Genomic DNA, 22,510 nt, shown 5'->3' with positions numbered 1-22,510 from the left:
GAGTCCTATGATTAGGGATCCTATGAACAAAAATCTTTTTAATTTGCTACCCTTGGTACTTTAAGTGAAAGCAAGAAAGGGAGTCTTATGCTATCTAGACATAACTTAATCAGAACAAACTAATCAGAACAAACTAATCAGAAAAACTTTAGCATAAACTGCTCTTTCATTTATAGAAATTTGTTGAATGACAGAGCATACTTGCTTTCTTAAAAGAGTCCCAAGAGAGGACTTTACCCCATGTTCCCCTAATTTCTCTGGACTTTCCTTATTATGCGACCTTTTGGTAATATAGCCAACAAATTTAAAGCATAACATAACACGGAAATTACATGACAGCTACAGCATATATAAGGGGTTGGAGAAGGAGATGTCGGATTATTTTCTAACTGTAGCACCAGCAACATTAGTTAAAACTCACATTCAAAGAAATCTATTGCCTTTGAGATAACCAGAGTTTGAGTACAAGCACCAAGACATTGTGGCCCCAAAACAAAGTGAGGAAGCCATTGGTTGAGCAGCATACAAATGGTTAAGATAGAGGGGATGGGGGTCATACACCTTATTATGTAGGGCTGGCAAAAGAGACAACAAAAAAAGGATTATATTTAAGCAAAACTGCAGCAAACATCTCTGGATGCAGAAACTACGCATCTGTTAAATATCCAGTGTAAATTACTTAGGAAGAACAATTTTATCAGAAACACAAAGAAGGGTCTTATAATCTAGCGCCTCCATCCAATGAAAATGTTTGCTGTGTTGCATCTGGAAATATACCTTGTGCTTTTAAGGTTGTTCATTAGGTCAAACTAAAATATACATTGTTTTAGTACCTCAGCATGGCCAATTCAACTGCTTTCAAGATCTCAGAATATCAGATTCAGAATATCAGTTTTTCGATTGTATAATGTTTCATCCTCTTGTGTTTCAATTCCATTGTGAACTTGACTGCTTTAACATAAGAAAGGATTTTTGCTTGCATAATCTTTTTAAATTTTATAAATATAAGGTTTCATCCTCTTTTTTTAATTCTACAGTAAACTTGACTGCTTTAAGACAAGCTTAGAATTGTTATTTGAGTGCAATTTCACCAACAAAATTTTAACTACACATTACCATATAAATTAGGTGTCACTACAGGAGTACATAAATCAGCAATAAATCCTGTGTTCTCTTCTTTATTAAAAGGGTATTAAGAAAGGGCCATGGAAAATATTGCTAAATTTCTATGGACTTCTATTATGATGTAGTATTTTTATAGTATGGCCAGGAATAAGAAAGATACTTTATAACTTTATAAATTCTCTCAACGAACTTTAAAAAGATAAGATGGCAGCAGGCATATTGATATTAGTAGTGTAATCATTTCACAGACGTTTCAAGCATTATTTTAGATGGTTTGTTGCACCAAACACATATATGTATTTTTCTTGTCTGTCAATATGACTAAATAACCCATATTCGTAACTGGGCAAATATAATAAATAATAAATAAATAAATATATTGGAAAAACCCGTCACAATTGAACAAAAGACGGATAAAAAACAAAAGAGAAGAAAACGCACATACAAAACACAACGAAACTTCTTGAAATGAAAATAATCACGAAGGAACTATAATACAACTATGTAAGAATGGCGGTCCACTGGTGGTTACTCGCTTCTACTCTATCACGGTACTTTTCAAGACACGCTTCCACCGCAGTAAATGGGTCAGGTACTGAATACCGCCTCGTTAGGTAAGAATTACTTGTTCTTAATGGCATCTCAAGTAGGAACTTGAGGTACCTGAAGAATATTCTTCTTATAGTTACTTTATTCGAATTTGTAAGTAACTTCCAGAACGGCGAAACGTAAAGAACATGGGGTAAGGCAACAGCAACAAATATTTGTGCACGCAGCGACCTATTTAGATTACGCTTGGAGGAAACCGAAGCTCCATAAGCTGACCTGATCTTCTTCTCGATGTGCTTTACAAGCAGTGCTCGTGTATGCTGAAGAGTTTCACCGATCGGCAGACCCAGGTATACAATTGACTTAGAGGGCATGACCACCTGTGACCCTAGTTGGATTTCGGGTTGAGAGGCATTCCAGTTAAATAACAGTACTTCACATTTTGTCACATTAAAACTCAACCCAATTTCATCATACTCCATCTCCAAAATTTTAAAGTTAGATTCCAAAGAAGACAAAATTCTTGAAAAGTTTAGAAGGTCATCTGCAAACCCAACTAGGGACACGTCAATGCCTTTAAAAATACAGCAAGGGGCCACTTTTGACTGGGCCGTCGATATGCTGTTGTTGAACAGATCAGGTGATGATACGGCTCCCTGTTTTATACCTTTCTTCACCACAGCAAACCTACGACTTAATTTACCTGACAGTTTAATACGGACCTTGAGCCTACTATACATGTCGTTCAAGGGTTTAACAATAGCACGGTCAACTCCGGACTTTCTCAGCTCAACCATATTCTGAGAATGGATACCCGAATCAAAAGCCCGCTGTACATCATATTCACCTATAGCTAGGCTTTCTTTCGAAATGTGGGCATCCAGTAGAACATTTGCAGCTACATGCAAGGCATGGGCACATCCTAAGCCAGCTTGGAATCCAAACTGGTGGGGAGGCACTTTACAACTAGCTTTAATGTCCGAAATTATGAGCTTTTCAAATAGCTTGCAAAACACAGATGATACAGTAATGGGTCTGTATGACGATGGTTCATGAGCAGGTTTACCCTTTTTCAAAACTGGAGTGATCACACCTAAACAGAAAATGTCCGGTACAATACCATGTGTTAGTATAATTTGGTAAGCTATTGCTAAATGCTCCGATAGAACTGGACCACCATTCAGTAGGTGTAGAGCACAGATTTGGTCGGCACCGGCGGATAATTTCTTCTTTAATTTTTGACAAAGGTGGGTTATTTTCGCACTAGAAATCACGAGGTAATTATGCTCTTTCGTCATAAGCTGATCGAGCTCTTCGCTAAACTTTTTATTTTTCACTTCATCTGGTGGGGAGAATTCAGCAGCAAAATAATCTACCCATATTTCCTCATCTATATCACTAGCATTTTGTCCCGTACTTTCTACAGGCCTGGCACGGAGCTTCCAGACCAAATTAGGGTTTTCAATGATTTTTGAAACTGTTTCCCGTTTGAGGCTACTACGATGTTTTCGTAGCTCTTTCGCGAACCGCCGTTTTGTATAAACCCGCAATTCATTGACTACCCCGCTTTTTGGCCGGTCGCACTCGTGCCAAACCCCCAGCCAGAACTTGGCAGCTGCTCTTGCCTTCACAAGCTCACTGTTAGAGGCCCATCCTTTCACTCGCGACCCACGTCGGACGCTACGTAATGGGACAGCAACCCTTTCAGCTACTCTCAAGGAGTGGCAAATTTCGTAGAAATACATGTTCAGTTGCAGGCGTATCTCGCTTTCCGTTAGGTCACAATCCCACTGTAGGAGGTGGAAAGGCACTTTAATTTTCTTCAAAATTTGTTCACAATTGAGCTGGAACTGCTCACGGACTACTTTTTTCCAATCACGTGCTGGCTCAGGCTTGGTTTTTGGAGCACACTGGGGACTGACGGCTGGTATTGCAAAAGAGAGAGGTAAATGATCCGAATAGGCACCGTCAGATCCAACCGAGACTGACTCTAGGTCCAGTTTGTAAGTTACTACATGATCAAGATTTGAGACGGTTTTTGCGGTACTGATATAGGAATAGCACTTATCCTTCTTAGCAACTTTAAATCCGCTTGGTAAGGCGTTCAGCAATAGTACAGCCCGAGGGCAGGAATGATCGTCGAGATTGCAGTTAAAGTCACCAAGAATTATAACAGGGCATGATTTCTGGACTAAACTGAGGAGGCACTTTCCGAGCTTCTGGCATGCTTTTGCAAACTTCTTTTCTGAAGCGATGTCATTGTAATTGGTTGGTAAATAAACATTTACGAAAAACACGCCATGCATTTTGGCAGCTTGGAACCATTCATTCTGCTCGACACACACGGGGGGCCCCGAGTTAGAGCGCGTGATTATGGCTAGGCCACCAGAGGGACGACCCCGAGTCCCAGATCTTCGCGCAGGTTGAACGAGGTAATGCATATCCGAGGAAAACTTTAGAAGGTTTACACTATCATCGGTCAGAAAGTGTTCCTGTATGCAAATACAGTTATATTCTTTAGAAAGGTCAGTTAGAAGGGGGATTCTGTCCAACACTTTACCGTTCATATTCCAGCAGAATATTCGATTTTCCATTTACGTGCTAGTGTTAGGCTGGGCTTTGTTAAAGGGACAAGCAGCATGGTAGCAAGAGTGTCTACTAGAGCCGCAGTTTAGGCATTTTTGCGGATTACTACATGGGTTGTCCTTACTAGAGCTGTGACCATCGCCACCGCAGCGCGAACACCTTTCTGGTTGTGAACAGTCAGCTGCTAAATGACCAACAGCATGGCACTTGAAACACCTCCTCGGTAGAAAGCGGAACTCTTCAATCCTGAACAGTTCTAAACAAATCTTCAGCGGGTTCGCGATAGCGTTTTCAAGTGTTTGTCGACTTGCATAGAATAACTTGAACGCTCTCGTAGATCCGCATTGCGCCACTTTGTCGCAACCAGCAATTTGACAGAGTTCACTCTCGCTAACTGAAGAGGGTACTCTTTTCATGATACCGACAAACTGGGGAACTTTGACTTTAGTGGTTATGTTCTTCCTTTTCATTGCTTCTGCAAGTTGGGTAGCGGCATCTCGAGACTGGACAAGAATCTTCCATTCATCGTTGCTACGTTTCAGAGTAAGAGAATCGGAGCTTACGTCGCTAGGGCAAACCTTTGCAAAGAAGTCTTTCCGGGATTGTGGGGACGTTAACTCAGGCGGCATATCGTTTGCTTTCACAACCACCGAGTAGAGTGGCTTTGATGGCGGATTCGCTGCTGAACGGGGAGTGGGTGAGCCCTGGGAAATAGCGTCGCTTATGGTAGTACATTGCTGCGATACCCCGGCGAGCTGCTGAGCACACTGTTCAGATGCAAGTTTGATCTTATCCGCGATAGCCCCTAATCCGGCATCAAACTTTCGACACATCTCGTTTACTTTTATTCTCACGCAGGCACTGACTTCATCAGGGCAGGTGGGCACTTCCTGCGGATCAAAAATTACGAAAGTAGGCAAGGGCTTTTTCTCTTTAGCGCAAAGGGCTAGGATTTTCGCCATTTCCATCACGTTATCAGAATCGTTTGCCGTTTTCCGATAGACGTAATCATAACCAATCTCATTGGCAAGCGTTATAAGTTTCTCCTTCGCACTAAGAATTTCAGCATGATCAAAGAACTCCACAGCTCGCTTAACAATGCTTTCAATTTTGTTCCCCGCTTGCATGGATCGCGTGAGAAAGTTCAGTACAGCATTGCGTACGAGAGTCCCCATCGCTTACGTCACAGCATTCAACGCAATTTTCGGATAGCGTACACAAGTATAAGGGAAGCGTCGGGACCTGCTCACCTATTCCCCGCAATTTAAGGGTAACTAAATACCAGCAGGTACGTACGGCTCTTGCGGCAGGCACCCGCCCCTCTTCTGCTTACAACCTGTGTACGTTTACCTATCGGGAATATTATTTCGCGGCTCGCTTTGCATGGAAAATTCTTCAAAAGAATTTGATTTTAGATCCAGATAATTCTTCAGACAACCAATCCTCACTCGACAGCCGATGAAATTCAGCAGAGTAACCTTGACTAGACTGAAGCCTATGCTGAAGTCATTTACTATCTAAATCTCTTGACAGAGGTCTTGTAAGTTTAGCCTAATTAGACAAACACATTTAAATCACACAATCTTCAATTCTCTGGTCTGTTGGTGGCTTTTTGACGAAATTTCACTGGACTTTGAATATGATAACCAAACTTTCCAAACGTTTTCGGCTGCCGACTTTTTGGCTGATTTTTCAAATTCGCCCAAAAGAAATTATATTGGCAACTTCGGAGCGGCAACAGCGACAAAAAAAAAAAGTCGAAATCAGGACACGTTGAAATCTCTAGGGAATTACACTTATATATCACCAACTAGAAACAAATCAAACACAATAAAAATCCAAGGTAAGTAAGTATAGTATAACACTTTAGGGTCTATTAATAAGGAAAATAACACACTAGGTATGGAAAAATGTCTTTGACTCACTATTTGAGGCAATAATCCACAATTAGAAATTCGTAAATAACACATGGGTTTGTTGACATCGGAGTTGTCAACATCAAAATATATCAAATTGTCAAATAACCTGAAATATATCAAATAAAGACAAAAAAAGTTTGATAAAATTTACCAGTTACACCAGTTTTATTATAGAAGAAGGTAAACCATTCTTCTGGAACAAAGCCCACTCGTACTTTGCCTGGATTAACAGGACGAAGAGGTCTTGGAAAGCCAACATGATCTCTTTCTACTCCTTCATTAGGGCCTTTGAATTGGACAACTGGAGCAGCAGACGCAGATGCTACCTCAGAGGTTTTAGTTGAACTAGTTTGTACAGGTCTCACAGACTGGAGGGCAGCAATTGGGCGAGCTGAAAACAAAGAAATGATTCAATATAGCTTAAAAAAAAGGATTTAGAACTGGCTTGGTATAGAGTTTGCATGTTTCAATGCTTTGATTATAAGGTAGGTTTGATGCTTAAAAATGGTTAAAACACAACTTGAGAATGATTTTTATTTGAGTATGAACTGGTATAATTAAAGAGATAGCCATAGATTTGAATACAAAAAATAAAATAGAAAAAAATGACTTCTTTGCAAAAGACAGTTGTGGCTTTATTTACACTGTTTACATAGTAGAATTTACTAATTGAACTGTCTACAGACACCACATAGTGCTATTTACTAATCTAGAATGTGGTTTAATTAAATTGGACATTTTAGGCATCTCAGTTATGTTTTCCAGAAAAGCCCCAAGAGTTCCATCATAAGAAAGAATTTATTTGCTGTCTATGAAAAAAAAAATCTAATATAAGAATTTAAAAGTTTTGCAAGGCAACTTCTGCTGTTCAAAGTTTTTTTTTTCTCAAGTTAATACCAGAGTTTTTTCACCCTAGGCTAAGTAACAAACTCTTCAAGTAGAGCTATGCAGTAGCATCGTAAATATAAAAATTGCTTACCGTAAACTTAAGTATTTTGTTTGTTTTACTGTAATTTTATGGACCCCAGCAAATTGTTATTTTACCTATGCTTTTTTGGGTGGTTTAAATATTTTATCAGTATTTTTCAAATTTTACAGTGCCCTGTAGTTTTGCTGTACGAAATCATCAATAACCATTAAAATACTAATAGACAAACCTGTATCAATTAAAATATCTTTTCAAAATTATATCAATTTTTTCCATTTTTTTCAATATTATCTAAAAGTTAATTATCTTTTCAAAATTATTTCAAACTTTTTTTTATCTTTTCAAAATTTTTTATCTTTCATAAATTATTTCAAAGTTTTTGTCTTTTCAAAAATTTTTATCTTTTCAAAATTATTTCAAAATTTTTCATCTTTTCAAAATTATTTGAATATTTTTATCTTTTCAAATTTATTTCAATATTTTTTATCGTTTCAAAATTTTTCTATCTTTTCAAAAATATAGAAATAATTGTTTTGAGACTCTTCTAGATAACCCCCTCCTAAAAAGTTCCATTGGTGCAGCCTTGATGCTACCTTCAAAAACTAACCCAGAGAGACAAATATTGACAGCACTATTAAACAATTCAAATATGTATTTGAAGGCATACAGAAAGCTTATTTTTACTATATTTTAAATATTTAATATATTTTACTATATTTTTACTACATTTACCACTTTCACCTTAAAGGTGCCATCCTGAAAGTTCATCTAGCCAGAAATTTCCAACCTCAACTAAAACAAGAGCTTGATCAAATAGAACAAAACGGTATCATCAGGAAGGTTACCACAACCATAAACTGGGTAAATTCAATGGTAGCTGTTGAAAAGAAGGATGGTAGTCTGAGAATCTGTATTAAACCTGTTGACCTGAACAAGACAATCATGTGTACATTCTACCCCACACCTAAACTGGAAGATTACAAAACTACATGAAACCAAGTATTTAAGAAATATGGATGCCAGCAGGCTATTGGTCACTCATTTGGGTAAAGATGCTTCCCTTAAGACAACCCTTTTATCACTTTCAACTAATATTTATCCTTAAGTGGCTTTTCTTAGCATGTGAATTCACTTACCTAGACTTTGAAGTTAGTCATATTTTATTTTCTATCCCCAAGAGCATTCATCCATTGTGTTTGAACTTTGATTAAAACAAACAAAGGATTATTACATTTCAAATACATCTGTTTCTTTTTAATTTGCACTGTTGCCAAATAAAACCAAGTGTTATATTTCTATAAAGCCAAAGAAAACATTGGCCCGGTTATTTTTCATATTGGAGATATTATTTAGGATTTTTGCGGATTTCAGGCTTTTTTTTGTTTGGAGATAGCCTGTGCAGAAGGGAGCAATAGTAAACAATCAAGGGGCCATACTAGTACCAGCAAGATTTTTAATCCTTAAACTGCAAGGGACAGGTGTTTTGTGCATTGCACTTCCCAATGGTCTTGTCTACCACAGATTCTTTAAAGCTGGTAACAGGATACAACCAAAGTGACCTTGTCAGAGCCGCAAAAAGGGACCAATAAGTACACAACATGTGATGAGAACTTAGATGTAGATTCAAGTGCTATGAACTGTGATGGATGTAGCCTATGAATATGCACTGATTGTAAAAAAAAATATCAGAGGCAGAATACTCTCTACTAACTAAAATGGCAGAGTGAGTCAGCTGTGAGTAAAAATGCCTAATTTGCCTAAGTAACTTGTGATGCTTATAGGATGGTAATTTTCTGCAGTCTCTTTGTCCCTTTTTATGGACTGGGGTTATATAAGATGTTTTCCAATCATGCAATAGTTCCCCATTTTGAAGAGATAACTGGAGCAGCATGCACAGGGGGTAATTGAGAGCTTTTCAACACTCCTTAAGAAGACGTGGATGAACACCATTACTTCACTTACTGACAGACAAGGCATGGGAAAAAGCACTTCATACAATGGAGGATCTGGTGAGGAGGTACCTGAGTTTTGGGTGAAGGCAAAAGCAAATTGTGCATTTAGAAGGTCAGCCTTATCTATTGGAAATGAGTGTAGTACACCATGTTCAACAAAGGCAGGAATAGTATGACGATTTGGGTTTTTAGCAGAGACAAGTCTCCAGAAAGATTTTGGGTTTAACTTGATGTTAGAAGCTAATTTTTCCTTGTAAGCAGATTTCAGTTTTTGGCAGAATCTGTTACACAATTCTGTGCTGCCTTGTAAATTGACAGGGTTTCCTGATTCCTCTTCTTCATATGCTGTTTCCATGCTCTAGATTTCTGGTTAAATCAGCTTCTTAACTTCTTTAGTGAGGAAGGGAAATGTTTTAGGTTATTTTCTAAAAATAACCCTGGAGTATTTCTTTTCAAGAGCAAGGAGTATTTTTTCAAAATTTAACCAAGACTCATTGATGTCACTGGTGATAAGCATTGACCAGTTTGCAGATGATAGTTCCTGCTGTATTGCCTCGTAGTCAGAGAAAGTCTGAGGACGAAATTTAGGTTGAGGACAACTATTTAGGGACAACAGAGACAGAATAAGTGGGTGGTTGCTACTAGCAATTGGTGGTAAATAATCATTACAAATGAGGGAATCAGGATCATGCAATATGACAAGGTCTAACAGCAAGGGATTCTGATCAGCTTTATGGCATGTAGGCTTATCAATAGTCTGATGAAGAAAATTATTTGATAGGCAAGATAAAAAAGGTGAGTCTCTACTATTAGATGAAGAATGTCCAGTTCCTTCTGCAGTAATGCTTGCTTACAAATTGCTTAGTGTGCACATTGTTTATTTACCCCCAGCTTATTGTTGTTATTTTTTATAGGTGCTAGGGTTTTGAATAAATAGACTTCACTCAATCCGACGCGCACACTACATGGTGTCAGAAGTGGGATGGATGCAGAAACGCCTAGAATCAACTGGAGCTCGGATAATCTAGAATCTGAATGGACGAAGTTTGAAAACCATGCTAAGTTAATGTTCATTGGACCACTGGCCGGAAAGACAGCAATGTGCATATCTTCTCATCTGGGCAGGTGAACAAGGGAGAGAAATCTTCAGCACTTTTGACCTAACTGATGCTGAAAAGGAAGACGTTGGTACACACTTCACAAAATTCAGAGAATATGCAGCCCCAAAGAAAAATCAAGTCTTCTCACAATACATCTTCCAAAAGCATGACCAAAAGCAGGAGAGTATAGACAAATACATTACCGATTTGAAAATCCTAGTGAAACCATGCGGTTATGCGGACAAAGACGAAATGCTAAGAGACAGGATAGTGGGTGGAGTGGCCAATCCCAAAATACGTGAGAAACTCCTCTTGGTAGGAGACACCCTATCCCTGAACCAAACAATAGCCATTTTTAGAGCATTCAAAACAACCCAAGCACAGCTGAAAACCTTTGAAGGCAGAGGAATCAAGCAGGAAATCGATTCCATTGCCAAAAGTTGGCCACACCCCAAGTCCAAGAAACCAGAATGCTACTTCTGCAGTGGAACGTACTTACAGAACCATATTTGCCCAGCAAAAGGGAAGACTCGCTCAAAATGCAGGAAGCCAAACCACTTTGCAAAGGTTTGCAGAAGTGCAGAAAAGAAAGCTGTACATACTGTGGAGGATGGTGAAGCAATATCTGAAACAGCAGACAACACAGAAGAGGGGTTCCTGTACATAATACAGAACAATACAAGAGAAGATGAAGCATTTGCCAAATTATCTATTGAGGGGCAAATGTGTAAAAAATTCCAAATCAACACAGGAGCACAAGTGAATGTGCTACCTCTCCAGTATTACAATAAATTGCCAATAAAACCTAGCTTGATAAAAGGCAGCCACAAACTGACAAGCTACGGTGGATCAGCTATCCCATATGCGGGAATCAGTCACCTGACCTGCCAATACAAAGATGGAAAGACACAGTCACATGCATTCTACATTGTCAGGTCCAACACACAACTCCAATCGTGGGTCTAAAAACCTGCAAAGATCTGGAGCTGATCAAGCTGATATTAAACATCCAAAAAGAAGACAGGATGACTAGTGCTTACTCCAAACTGGTAAATGAGTACAAGGACACTTTCAAAGGAATTGGAAACCTGGAAAACAAATGCAAGATCCACCTAAAAGAAAATGCTGTCCCTACTGTTTACCCTGCGAGAAAAGTACCTTTAGCAATGAAACAGAAACTTAAGGATGAGCTGGACAGACTAGAGGCCCTAAACATAATTGGAAATGTCAGCGAGCCAACTGACAGGGTAAACACCATGGTCATGGTAAAAAAGAAGGATGGGAGCGTCCACCTATGTACAGACCCTGTGGATCTAAACAACGCAATCCGACGACCTCATCACCCAATCCCCACGTTTGATGACGCAACAGAGGACTTACACGGCATATCAACTGTAAGCAAGCTTGACGTCGGGTCAGGCTACTGGATACTGCTGCTAACCAAATGGTCATCATTCTACACAACGTTTAGCACCATATTTGGAAGATACAGATGGAAAAGATACCCATTTGGTCTTGTGTCAGCACAGGATGAATTCCAGCGTCAAATGGACAAGATATTCAAAGGGTTGGAAGGCATCCGCATCCTCATCAATGACATCCTCATATATGGAAAAAGTCAAGAAGAGCACAACAATAGGCTCTGTGCAGTCCTTAAACGCGCCAGGGAGAAAGGAGTGAGATTCAATTGGGAAAAATGCACATTCGGAATGGAACAAGTAAAATACTTTGGTCACATCATCATCAGCAAAGAAGGAATCAAACCAGAGCCCAAAAAACTCGATGCCATAAAAAAAAAATGCCAAGTCCAACAACCAAGGAAGAACTCCAAACCCTTCTGGGCATGCTCAACTTCCTATCCTGATACATCCCCAGTCTTTCATCCAGAAACAAGACCCTACTAGACCTCATACAAGAAGTACAGTTTGAGTGGAAACCACATCACAAAGAATGCTTCAGCGCCATCAAGCGGTCAATCACTGACAATCTAGCCTTCTTTGACCACAGCAGTCACACAGTTGACTTGAAAGTCGATGCTTCAAAGCACAGAATAGGGTCAGAGATCTTAACCAATGGAAACATTTGTGGCTACGCATCTAGAGCTCTCAGCAAGACTGAACAAAACTACTCGCAACTTGAAAAAGAAATGTACGCAATTGTGTACAGATTGAAACATTTCCATCATTACATCCATGGATGGAAGTTAACAGTCACCATCGACCATAGACCACTGGAAACCATCCTGTCAAAACCTCTACACCAAGCGCCAACACGGCTACAGAGAATGATGATCCAAACTCAGCCATATGACTTGGAGGTCATCTACAGCCCAGGTTCCAACATACCTGTAGCTGACGCGCTCTTGCGACTACACCTCCCAGACACTGACTTCCAGATGCAGAGAGACATCAAAGCTTATGTTGAGTTTGCGACAGCAAACTCAAGAAAATCCATCAACTGACCAAACATGATAAACAACTCAGCACTCTTCAGTCTGTCATACAGCATGGTTGGCCATCACCTCAAAAAACATGTCCCATTGATGCATCAGCATTCTGGAACATAAGAAGTGAGCTGGCAGAAGTTGACGGAATAGTTTTCAAAGGCCAGAGAATCATCATACCCCAGGTCATCAGACAAGAAACTCTTATCCAGCTGCACGCAGCACACCTCGGCATTGAAAAAACAAAGCAATGCGTGAGGATGCTGGTATACTGGCCAGGCATGAACACCAAGATCAAATCCTTTGTTGGACAATGCGAAATATGTGCCCACCATGCCCTGAACAACCAGAGAACCACTCATCAACACAAAAATACCATCACTACCATGGCAACATGTAGCAGTAGACTTATTTGAATGGGAAAAAGCCCAATTCCTTATCACAGTTGACTACTACAACCGTTATTTCAAATTCAATCCACTTCAGAACCAAACATCAGCAATAATCATTGGCAAACTCAAGACTCACTTTGCACCCACTCAATTGCAGAAAAATTAAAATCTCCAATGATTATTAACTCAGATGAGCTAGGAAGGGATATTGAAGATGCCATTTCATCAATAACAGTTTTGAGGGCCAATTCACTATCTTCAAGGGAAGGAGCACTTGGACTTCAATAGATGTACCCAAGACACAATTTTTTATTAGCAATGGAGGTATCAAGCCATACACTTTCAATCAAAGATATATCAAGCATAGAAGGATTTACAACACTAACCTGGATACTGGCTCTTACATAAACACCAACTCCTCTTTGACAATGGAAAGTATTTTCAGAAGGGGGCTTCTGACTTGGGAAATTTGGCTGTTGAGACTCAGAAGTAATTTTGGATATGGCACTTGCAAAACTTGAATTTGCTCAGCTCTGACATGACATGAACAAATTATTAGATAGAACATTTGAATTGTCATCAGCAGAAAAAACACTTAGATGGACATGAGAAACGTTTGAATAAGGATTGGATGAAGCTTCACAAGAAATATCAACTGACAGTTTATCAAAACAACAAACAAGGCAATGGAGAAACAAAACTATTTACATGAAGAGGCAATGATGTAACTAGGTTTCCATTGTGGATTGGTTTGGAGGGGGCCCAGGTGGGGCTTTCCAACTGCAATGAACAGCCTTGTTTTTTGGAACAATTTTGCCCTTGAAGATCATGAGGATAGGCTTACCTGAGCTTATTCTTCTTTTCAGCTCTTCAACTAAGGCCTTTCTCCTGTTTCTCTCTGTTTTGGATGCATCACCACAAAATTGTATATCCTTGCGGAGCTCATGGGAGTGGTTGATGGGAGTGGTCAACAGGAGGAGGGGATGTAGATGGCAGAGAGTTATAAGGGATTAGAGGTTTTCTCCCATTATTGACATGAACATCTCTGAGCTTATACTTTTGATCAAGATAAGACTTGATGGATAGCTGGTCATTGGGTTGTGGAGGGACTCCAAATGCAACTATGTTAAGGGCTCTACATTGCCTGTCCCTTTCTTTGGAAAAAAGGCACTGGATCTTACTATCATGATGCTGGGTACGATCAGCTAGGATGCTTGTTGTCTCTTGAAGAACTACCATCTGGACTTCAGAATGCATTTCAAAGAGCAAGCATTTTTTGGACACCCAGGTTTCTAGGACTGATACTTGTGATTTAACCTTGCTGATAGTTTGTGAGATCTCAGCTTTTAGTGATATTTCCAAGTTTTTTAATGATGAGTGAACAATTTCCTGAAAAGCTGCTTCAATTGGGATTTTTGTTAATGATCTCATTTTTCATGCTATTTATTGTAGCATGTACAATATTCTCAAAACTTGGATTTTGAGTGTTAACTGATGTTGATGGGTATTTACATGCTGGGCACTTGATACAAATATCTACACATCAGGATATTTTTGTGATAAACAGATATTCAGGTTTAGGCATGTCTAGACACTCAAAACATATCCACTTGCCACACCCATCACAAAGAATGGCATAAAAATCATCTTCTAATGCAATATTGCAGGCAAGATATTTGTCAGACATCCTTTTGATTTCCTACTTGATGTGGCCTTATTTTTGCTAGGCAGCACCATGGTATGGGAAAAATAGCTCTGAGTTTCTTTAAAATGTGGGAAAAATAATGTTCAGCTAACAAATGTCAATTTGTCATGGATTTTTCAGAACTTGGGAGAGGGGTGTTTTTGGACCTTTGGGAAGTGCAGATACTCAAATCGCCTATCTCCAGCAGATTAAAGATGGATATCCAGCCAGCACCAATATGGCCCTTTGTGTTTGTTATTCCTCTCTTCTGCACAGGTATCTCCAAATGTAGAAGATTAACGACTCAGTGTACTTGATCTGTGGATTTTTGGAAAATTCCACAATCTTGTAGATAATTTAAGAAGTTTAGAGCATGTGTTATATTTTCAATATTTTTTAGACATTTTCCACAGGAATTGCATACAGAGAGTTTTGTGCACCCATTTGACTAACAATGTCACAAACAATAGATTGTATGAGAAATGTGATCTTATCCTGCTTTCTAGGGATATAATGAGATAAAGGCTGAGATGGAAAGGACACAATTTACATAAGAAAGATGACAGATGGCAAAAGATTATTGATTTTGGTCATATATCTAGAGTCAAATGGAAAGCAGGTTGTCTCCAAATAGAGTAGGAAATGGTCATAATAAGGGAATTAAAGGATATTTGGTAAAATTCTAGTTTAAGAGCTATTTACTATTTATAAAAGTAGTTTACCTAGGTCATATGCTGAAGAACCTACCTCTACCTCTCTCCAGAGAGGAATGACCTTTAAGATTATTGGTTAAAAAAAAAATACCAAAATATATCTACTGCTCAAATGAGACCAAGAAAATTGTTTTTATTCTTCTAGCACTGCTCAATCCCACTTTATATGGTTTAAAGGATGAGTATATCAAGAGTGTTTTATAAACTTTGGAAAAACCCTTTGTGCTCCAAATTTTATTGAAAAAATCTGAATGGCAGATTTGATGATCTTTGTGTAAAATTCTACTTTAGCTGGTTTTGGCTATCTTGGAAATGGGTTAGGTTATGAAAATGAAAGGTACTTGTGTATTATTTGGAATACACTCAATAAGTAAAGTAGCTTCTTTTTGAAACAAACTATGATGCAGGTACATACATAAATATGTCCTCAGGATGTCCATTAAGGCCTAGAATGAATTTTAAAAGATGTCTATCAAAATATCCGACTTTTTTCAAACATAGCCTATTGTTACACTTCCAAAAATGCTCCTTCTTGTAAGAGTATAAAGTCATATTGTGTCCATTGACACACTGTTGTGTTTAGGGGAACAGCCCCTTATGCTGATAAAATATAATTGCCTCTTTCTCAGTCTTTGGAAAATCCCAAATCTTCATTTCAAAATCCATGTTCAGACACTATCTTCTATCACTATGCATAGCAAACTAAATTGAGATTTGTCTTTGTGTCTATGAAACTGGATTTTCTCAGCAAAATTCTTGAGTGCGTTCTGAATTGAATCAATTTAATAATGAACAAGTACCAAATATTTAATTAAAATGTACTGCATTGTAGTTTGTTTCATGAAAGAACCTAACTTCACTTATTGAGTATGTTCTAAATAATACACAAGTACCCAATGAAACTTTCAGGGATGGGTCTGCAGACTAGAGTATGTCCTGTGAAGGTATTTAGCCTACCTTTAATCTTTCTCTCTCTGGAGGGCCCTGACCTTTGATGACCTTTAATATCTTTGTGTTATAAAAGTAAAACCTTGCAAAACAGATCTTCTTCTTAAGTGATGCACAACAAAACTGTTTTCAACTTCATAACCTTGCTCAATCCCAATTTATGAGGTTTCAAAGATCAAAAAATACATTTCCTAAATTTAAAAAAAGAAGAAGAAAAAAAAAAACAACAACATTGATTATGACTTATAAAACTGACAAACTAAAATTAGCTGATAACTGAGAATAAATAAATGATACTGGTAAAATTATAGGAGTTCATATAACTGGCTTACCAATAAAGTGAAGACATCACTTGATGCCTTTTTCAATGCTTAAATTCAAATTTAAGCACTTTTTAACCTAAACTAATCTTATTATAAATAATTTTAGTACTGAGAAAACATAGCCTTTTTTTTTCAAAGAATGATGGAAAAGATGGTGCTGGGGAAACATGGTATTATTTTGTAGAAAACAAGCAATAAGTCATACTTTAATTAAAATTTGTCATTTTTAAGAGCTCAAAAAGCACTTAACTTTGAATTTGTGGTAGAGGCAATGATTATATTTGTAAAGAACATAAAAAAAGGCATGAAGTGGTAAGTCAGTTATATGAACTGTCATAATTTTTTTTAAATTTGTCATTTTTAAGAGGTCAATAAATGCTTAAATCTCTGTTTAAGGTAGAAGCAATTATTATATTTGTAAAGAGCATAAAAAAGGCATCAAATGGTATATTCACTTTACAGGAAAGCCAGTTATATGAACTGCTATAATTTTACCATAACTATAATGTTGTTTTGTCAAAACATTCACAGGTACAGATCTGTCAAGTATGCAAATTTCTAAGACTGGCATCAGAAGAGGATTACCATGTGTAGTGATTATGATTGCTTTGCTAGTGCTTGTATTTATTCTTGCTGTGTGTGCTATGCTTGCTTATATTGCTTTTTCTTTATAGAAGCTTGGGTTAAATAAATGCATTAATCACAAACGTTGCATGGTGTCAGAAGTGGGATCTTGGCATTGAAATCTAACAGCACTATGTAAGTCCAGCAGCCATCCATAAACTGGGATGTCACCTCCTTGGCACATGAATGGAATCGATTTGAACAGCATGCCTGGTTGATGCTTATAGGACCGCTGGCAGAAAAGACAGAAAAATCTCAGTGTGCCTACCTGCTTATCTGGATGGGAGAAAAGGGACAAGATATCTTCAATACTTTCAAAATGGAAAAGAGTAAAGCCAACAAAATTGAACCCCTTATCAAATACTTTAAAGACTATGCAAGCCCAAAGAAAAACACTGTGTTTGCAAGATACATCTTCCAAAAGAGGGACCAGTTAGAAAACAAAAGTATTGAAAGGTACATCACAGAATTAAAAACATTGGCCAAACCATGTCTGTACACAGAACAAGATGAAATGATTTGTGACCAAATTGTCTATGGAATTCAAAACCAAGCTGTTTGAGAGAAATTGTTAGCAGAAGGTGACTCATTAACTCTTGAAAGTGCAGTGTCAAGATGTAGAACCTACGAAACAACCCCAGTTCAGCTAAAATCATTCAGTGGTAGTAAACCAATATTTATCATGCAGGAAGTTGATGCAATCACACGTGGTTCAAGCTGGAATAGTTTCCAAAATCAGAAAGCTTCTGTTAATAACCACACCAAGGGTAGAGAATGCTATTTTTGTGGTGGATCTTACTCAACCAATCATGCATGTCCAGTGAAGGGGAGAAAATATGTACACAGTGCAATAAGCCAAACCATTTTGCAAGGGTCTTTTACAGCAACAAAAACGTAAACACCATTGATGAAGAAACTGAGTCATTCAGAGAGGCAGTCAATGATCAAGAAACAATTTTCCTGTATGCCATTGACAAAGGTAGTGGCAAAGATGAAGCCCTTGTCCCACTGACCTTAAACAACCAGCTTTCAGTCAACTTCAAAATTGACACAGGAGCCCAAGCAAATGTCATTCCCAAAAACATTTTTGACAAGCTTGACCCAAAACTGAATCTGCAATCAACTAATCAGCAACTGTGGTGCTAGGATTCCTGTCATTGGCACTTGTGACCTTACCTGTAGCAATAAACAGTACCCAAGGGGTGCTCACAGATTCTATGTAGTTGACTCAGCATCAACTCCAATAGTGGAATATTGATCCAGCACAGACTTGAACCTCATCAAACTGGTACTCAATGTTAATGCAGAACAAACCAGCATAGACAAGAAGTACAAAAGCCTCTTTGAAGGCATTTGCTGACTTGAAGTGGAATGCAATATGCATCTAAAAGATGGGTCCATACCAACCATCTATCCAGCCAGAAGGGTACCAGAGCCATTAAAAGACAAACTCCAGGACGAACTTAACAGAATGGAAAGAGACGGAATCATTGAAAAAGTCATGGAGCCCACAGAATGGGTAAATTCAATGGTGATGATCAAAAAGAAGAACAGAACTGTAAGGCTATGCATAGACCCAGTAGACCTCAACAAATGCATAAAGCACCCTTACTATCCCATACCTACCTTAGAAGATGTTACAGCCAAGCTGCATGGTGCAAAGGTGTTCAGCTAAATGGATGCTTGGTCAAGGTACTGGTCATTAGTCATTTCTGCAACTGCATCTGAGATGACAACATTCAGCACTATATTGATTCCTAAGAATGCCCTTTGGCTTACTTTCAGCACAAGATGAGTTCCAGCACGGTATTTGAAGGGCTGGAAGGAGTAGCCATCATTATTGATGATATTCTAGTGTATGGAGCAAACCAAGAAGAGGATGATGAAAGACTCCAAGCCATTATGGAAAGAGCACTAGAAAAAGGAGTTAAATTCAACAAGGATAAATGCAGCTTCAGTGCAAGCAGCATATGCTATTTTGGGCATGTAATTGGAGCTGATGGCATGAAACCAAACCCAGAAAAACTGAGAACCATTGAAGAGATGCCCAGACCTCAGAGTTGCAAAGAGCTGCTTACCCTCCTTGGAATGTTGAACTACTACCAGAGAGGTAGTAGAATATGCATCCCATGCACTTAGCAAAACTGAGCAAAAGTACTCCCAACTTGAAAAGGAACTGTACACTATTGTCTATGGATGCAAGCACTTTCGCCACTACCTCTATGGGAGACGCATCCATGGAATCACTGAATCCTATCCACAAGGCCCCTCCAAGTGTACAGAGACTAATGCTACAACTCCAACCATACAATCTTCATCTGCAATTCCGGCCAGGTTCAGAAATACCAATTGCTGATGCTCTTTCTTGTCTCCACCTTCTGGATATCAATGAGAAACTAGCAACAGAAATATACATGTATGTTCATCAGATCTCTAGACATCTTTCTGTAAGTGATGAGAAAATCCTACAAATCCAAGAAGAAACTTCCAGATAGCCAACTCAGGATTCTGGCAAAAACAATCCATGAAGGTTGGCCGAAAAGCAGAAAAACATGCCAGTCAGAGGCACATCTGTTCTGGACTATACAGCATGAACTGTCAACAAACAAAGAGTTCATCTTCAAAGGTAAGAGATTGGTCATAATCAAGATATTACAGCCAGACATCCTGAGACAACTCCACACTGCTCATCTTGGAGTAGAAAAGACCAAGCAAAGAGCCAGAATGCTGGTTTATTGGCCTGGCCTGAATGCAGACATTGAGCAGTATGTTTGTAGTTGCCAAACATGTGCTAGAAACATGCCATCAAACCAAAGAGAGTCTATGATCAGTCACAAAATACCATGTCTTCCTTGGCAAAAAGTCACATCTGACCTATTCATGCTCAACAATAATGACTATCTTGTAACAGTGGACTATCATAGCCGTTTTTTCAAAGTAGACAAACTCAGCTCCACTACATCAAAGGCTGTCATCTCCAAACTCAAATCTCATTTTGCCAGATATGGCATCCTATCTATACTAATATCTGACAATGGCCCTCAGTACTCTTTGGTTGAATTCCAAGATTTTGCCAGGACATGGGGATTCACTCACAGAATATCAAGTCCAATCTACCCCCAGTCCAACAGCCTTGTGGAAAAGACTGTCCAGACAGCAAAGAGCCTCATGATGAAGGCATCAGAAAACAGTGAAGACCCATACTTGGGAGTGCTTGAATACAGGAACACACCCATGGATGAACTACCCTTGTCATCCCAGCTTTTGATGTGTTGTCAATTGAGGACACTTCTGCCATGTACCACTGACCACCTAAAAAAGAAAGTGGTCAGTAATTACAAGTTTTTGGAGAAGTGCACAGCTCTCCAGAGACAACAGAAGTGTCAGTATGATGTGACGTCTAGGCCTCTTCTGTCAGTAGAAGTAGGGAAATCAGTATACATGCAGAAGACTCCAGGTGGCAAATGGAGCCCAGCAAGAGTAATTGCCCAGTCTGAGGCCCCTCAATCCTACATAGTTGAGACAGACAACAGGTCTGTCATAAGACGGAATAGAGTTCACCTCTCAAGCTGCCTTGGCAATGACTCAGAGACTAGAGACCTTGCAGGGCCAACTGTCATATCTTCAACCCCATTCTCTACTCCAAACAGAGAAATTCTGGCTCAAAAATCACTGTCACCACCCAGAAATCAGCTCAGTAGATCACCGCTGCACTCCTCAGCACCATTAGACCAAATGGAGACAGAGATCACCTCATCTGAAGCCTCAATTCAGCCATGTGGAGCAGCACCTCTCCCCCAAGTTGGTGCAAGAGTGATTGACCCGGCAAAGAGATTGAACCTGTAAATAGTTGTGTGAAGTGAAAAGTATGCAATGTGTATACCAGGAGTACAATGAGAGAAGTGAGCCTAGTGCCTTCTTGCACTTGTTAAAAAAAAGGAAAAAAAGAAGTCTTAAGTGTGATAGTAGATTTTACTAGTGTAACAAACCTTATGTGTACTTAGAATACACAATAGAGAAGCAAGCCTAGTGCCTTCTCGTGATGTAAATAAATTTAGTGATATCTCAGATAGTGATGATATGCTGCAGTACTGGTGTATTGTGAACCAAATAGTTTAAAGTGAAAAAAAGGGATATGTAGTGATTATGATTGCTTTGCTAGTGCTTGTATGTATTCTTGCTGTGTGTGCTATGCTTGCTTATATTGCTTTATCTTTATAGGAGCTTGGGTTAAATAAATGCATTAATCACAAAAATTGCACCATGGAAGCTTGGTAATATCTTCCTGGAGTATATTTTGGCCTATAATTCCTTACTGAAAGTTTTATTTTCCTAAAACAACCCTTTTCCAGGATAGCCAAAAGTAGCTGAGGTTGAAATTATCCAATCTTTCCAATACCAAGCTATGAATTAGGTGAACATACAATTTGATGCCTTTTCAGAATATAATAACCTACTCACTTTATATGGAAACTGATTTTTAGGCCCTTTATGGACCCTTTGCTAATATTTTGGGTATAATAAATAATTAGAAATTAGCTAAAACTTGCTAATTGATACTGTTGACCGTTTACCTTGTTTAGAGGGCTAAAGTTAAATGGCCAAGACTTTACTTTTTGCTGTTAGTTCTTTTCATCCTACAAAGGGCTTTGATAACTAAACAGACTTTGGAAAAGTTTATGAAGGCTAAAGTCATTTAACTGAGTCTCATTACAACAAAAAACCCATCGTTGGGAATTTTAATAACATCCTAGTCTTGGGTTACCATCAGGCATAGGCCTACATCTGCAGGCCATGGGTGGCCCATCTTTTTTTTTCTTTAGGTAAAACAGTGTCTGAAGTACCCAATCGCCTTACTTTAATATTAATAGCTTAATCTTTTACCTGACTGCACAGCAATCCTAGAAAGCATTTTAACAGAAAATCCAGCTGTGAGAATTTTTTCAAATATGCTATTAAAGAAAACGTTTCTATATTTTCCTGGGCAGTATTGTCGACAAAGAGTTTCTTTAAGCCAATAAATCAATAAGATAAAAAAAGAGAGCTTGATTATGCTAAATTCTGCAATCATATTTTACCAATATCTCTCTGCGAGTCTGAGTGAATAACTGAATACACATCTTCTACTATAGTAGTTAAATTTGACTACACAAAATCAACCGCAGTTCTTACTGGGCTCTAACAAGATCCAAACGCTGAAAGTTCACTTTTGTGCCATTGAAGG

At 38.6% G+C, this 22,510-nt stretch overlaps 1 protein-coding gene across 1 annotated transcript in view; it reads right to left on the bottom strand.

Annotated features, from left to right (window-relative positions):
• The window catches only part of LOC136031045 (ATP synthase subunit b, mitochondrial-like), a 31,151-nt gene extending 8,861 nt beyond the window's left edge, over positions 1–22,290 (bottom strand). The window contains exons 1-2 of the mRNA XM_065710245.1: positions 22,171–22,290; positions 6,331–6,570 (exon numbers count right to left, since the gene is read on the bottom strand). Coding sequence (XP_065566317.1) covers positions 6,331–6,570; positions 22,171–22,198 — 268 coding nt within the window. The 5' untranslated portion in view covers positions 22,199–22,290. The remainder of the gene's footprint in view (positions 1–6,330; positions 6,571–22,170) is intronic.
• Positions 22,291–22,510: the final 220 nt, after the last annotated feature.

This window comes from Artemia franciscana, chromosome 9, assembly GCF_032884065.1.
Source record: "Artemia franciscana chromosome 9, ASM3288406v1, whole genome shotgun sequence".
Classification (NCBI taxonomy): domain Eukaryota; kingdom Metazoa; phylum Arthropoda; class Branchiopoda; order Anostraca; family Artemiidae; genus Artemia; species Artemia franciscana.
The sequence above is the reverse complement of the archived record's forward strand: the minus strand, read 5'-3'. Positions and strand labels throughout refer to the sequence as shown.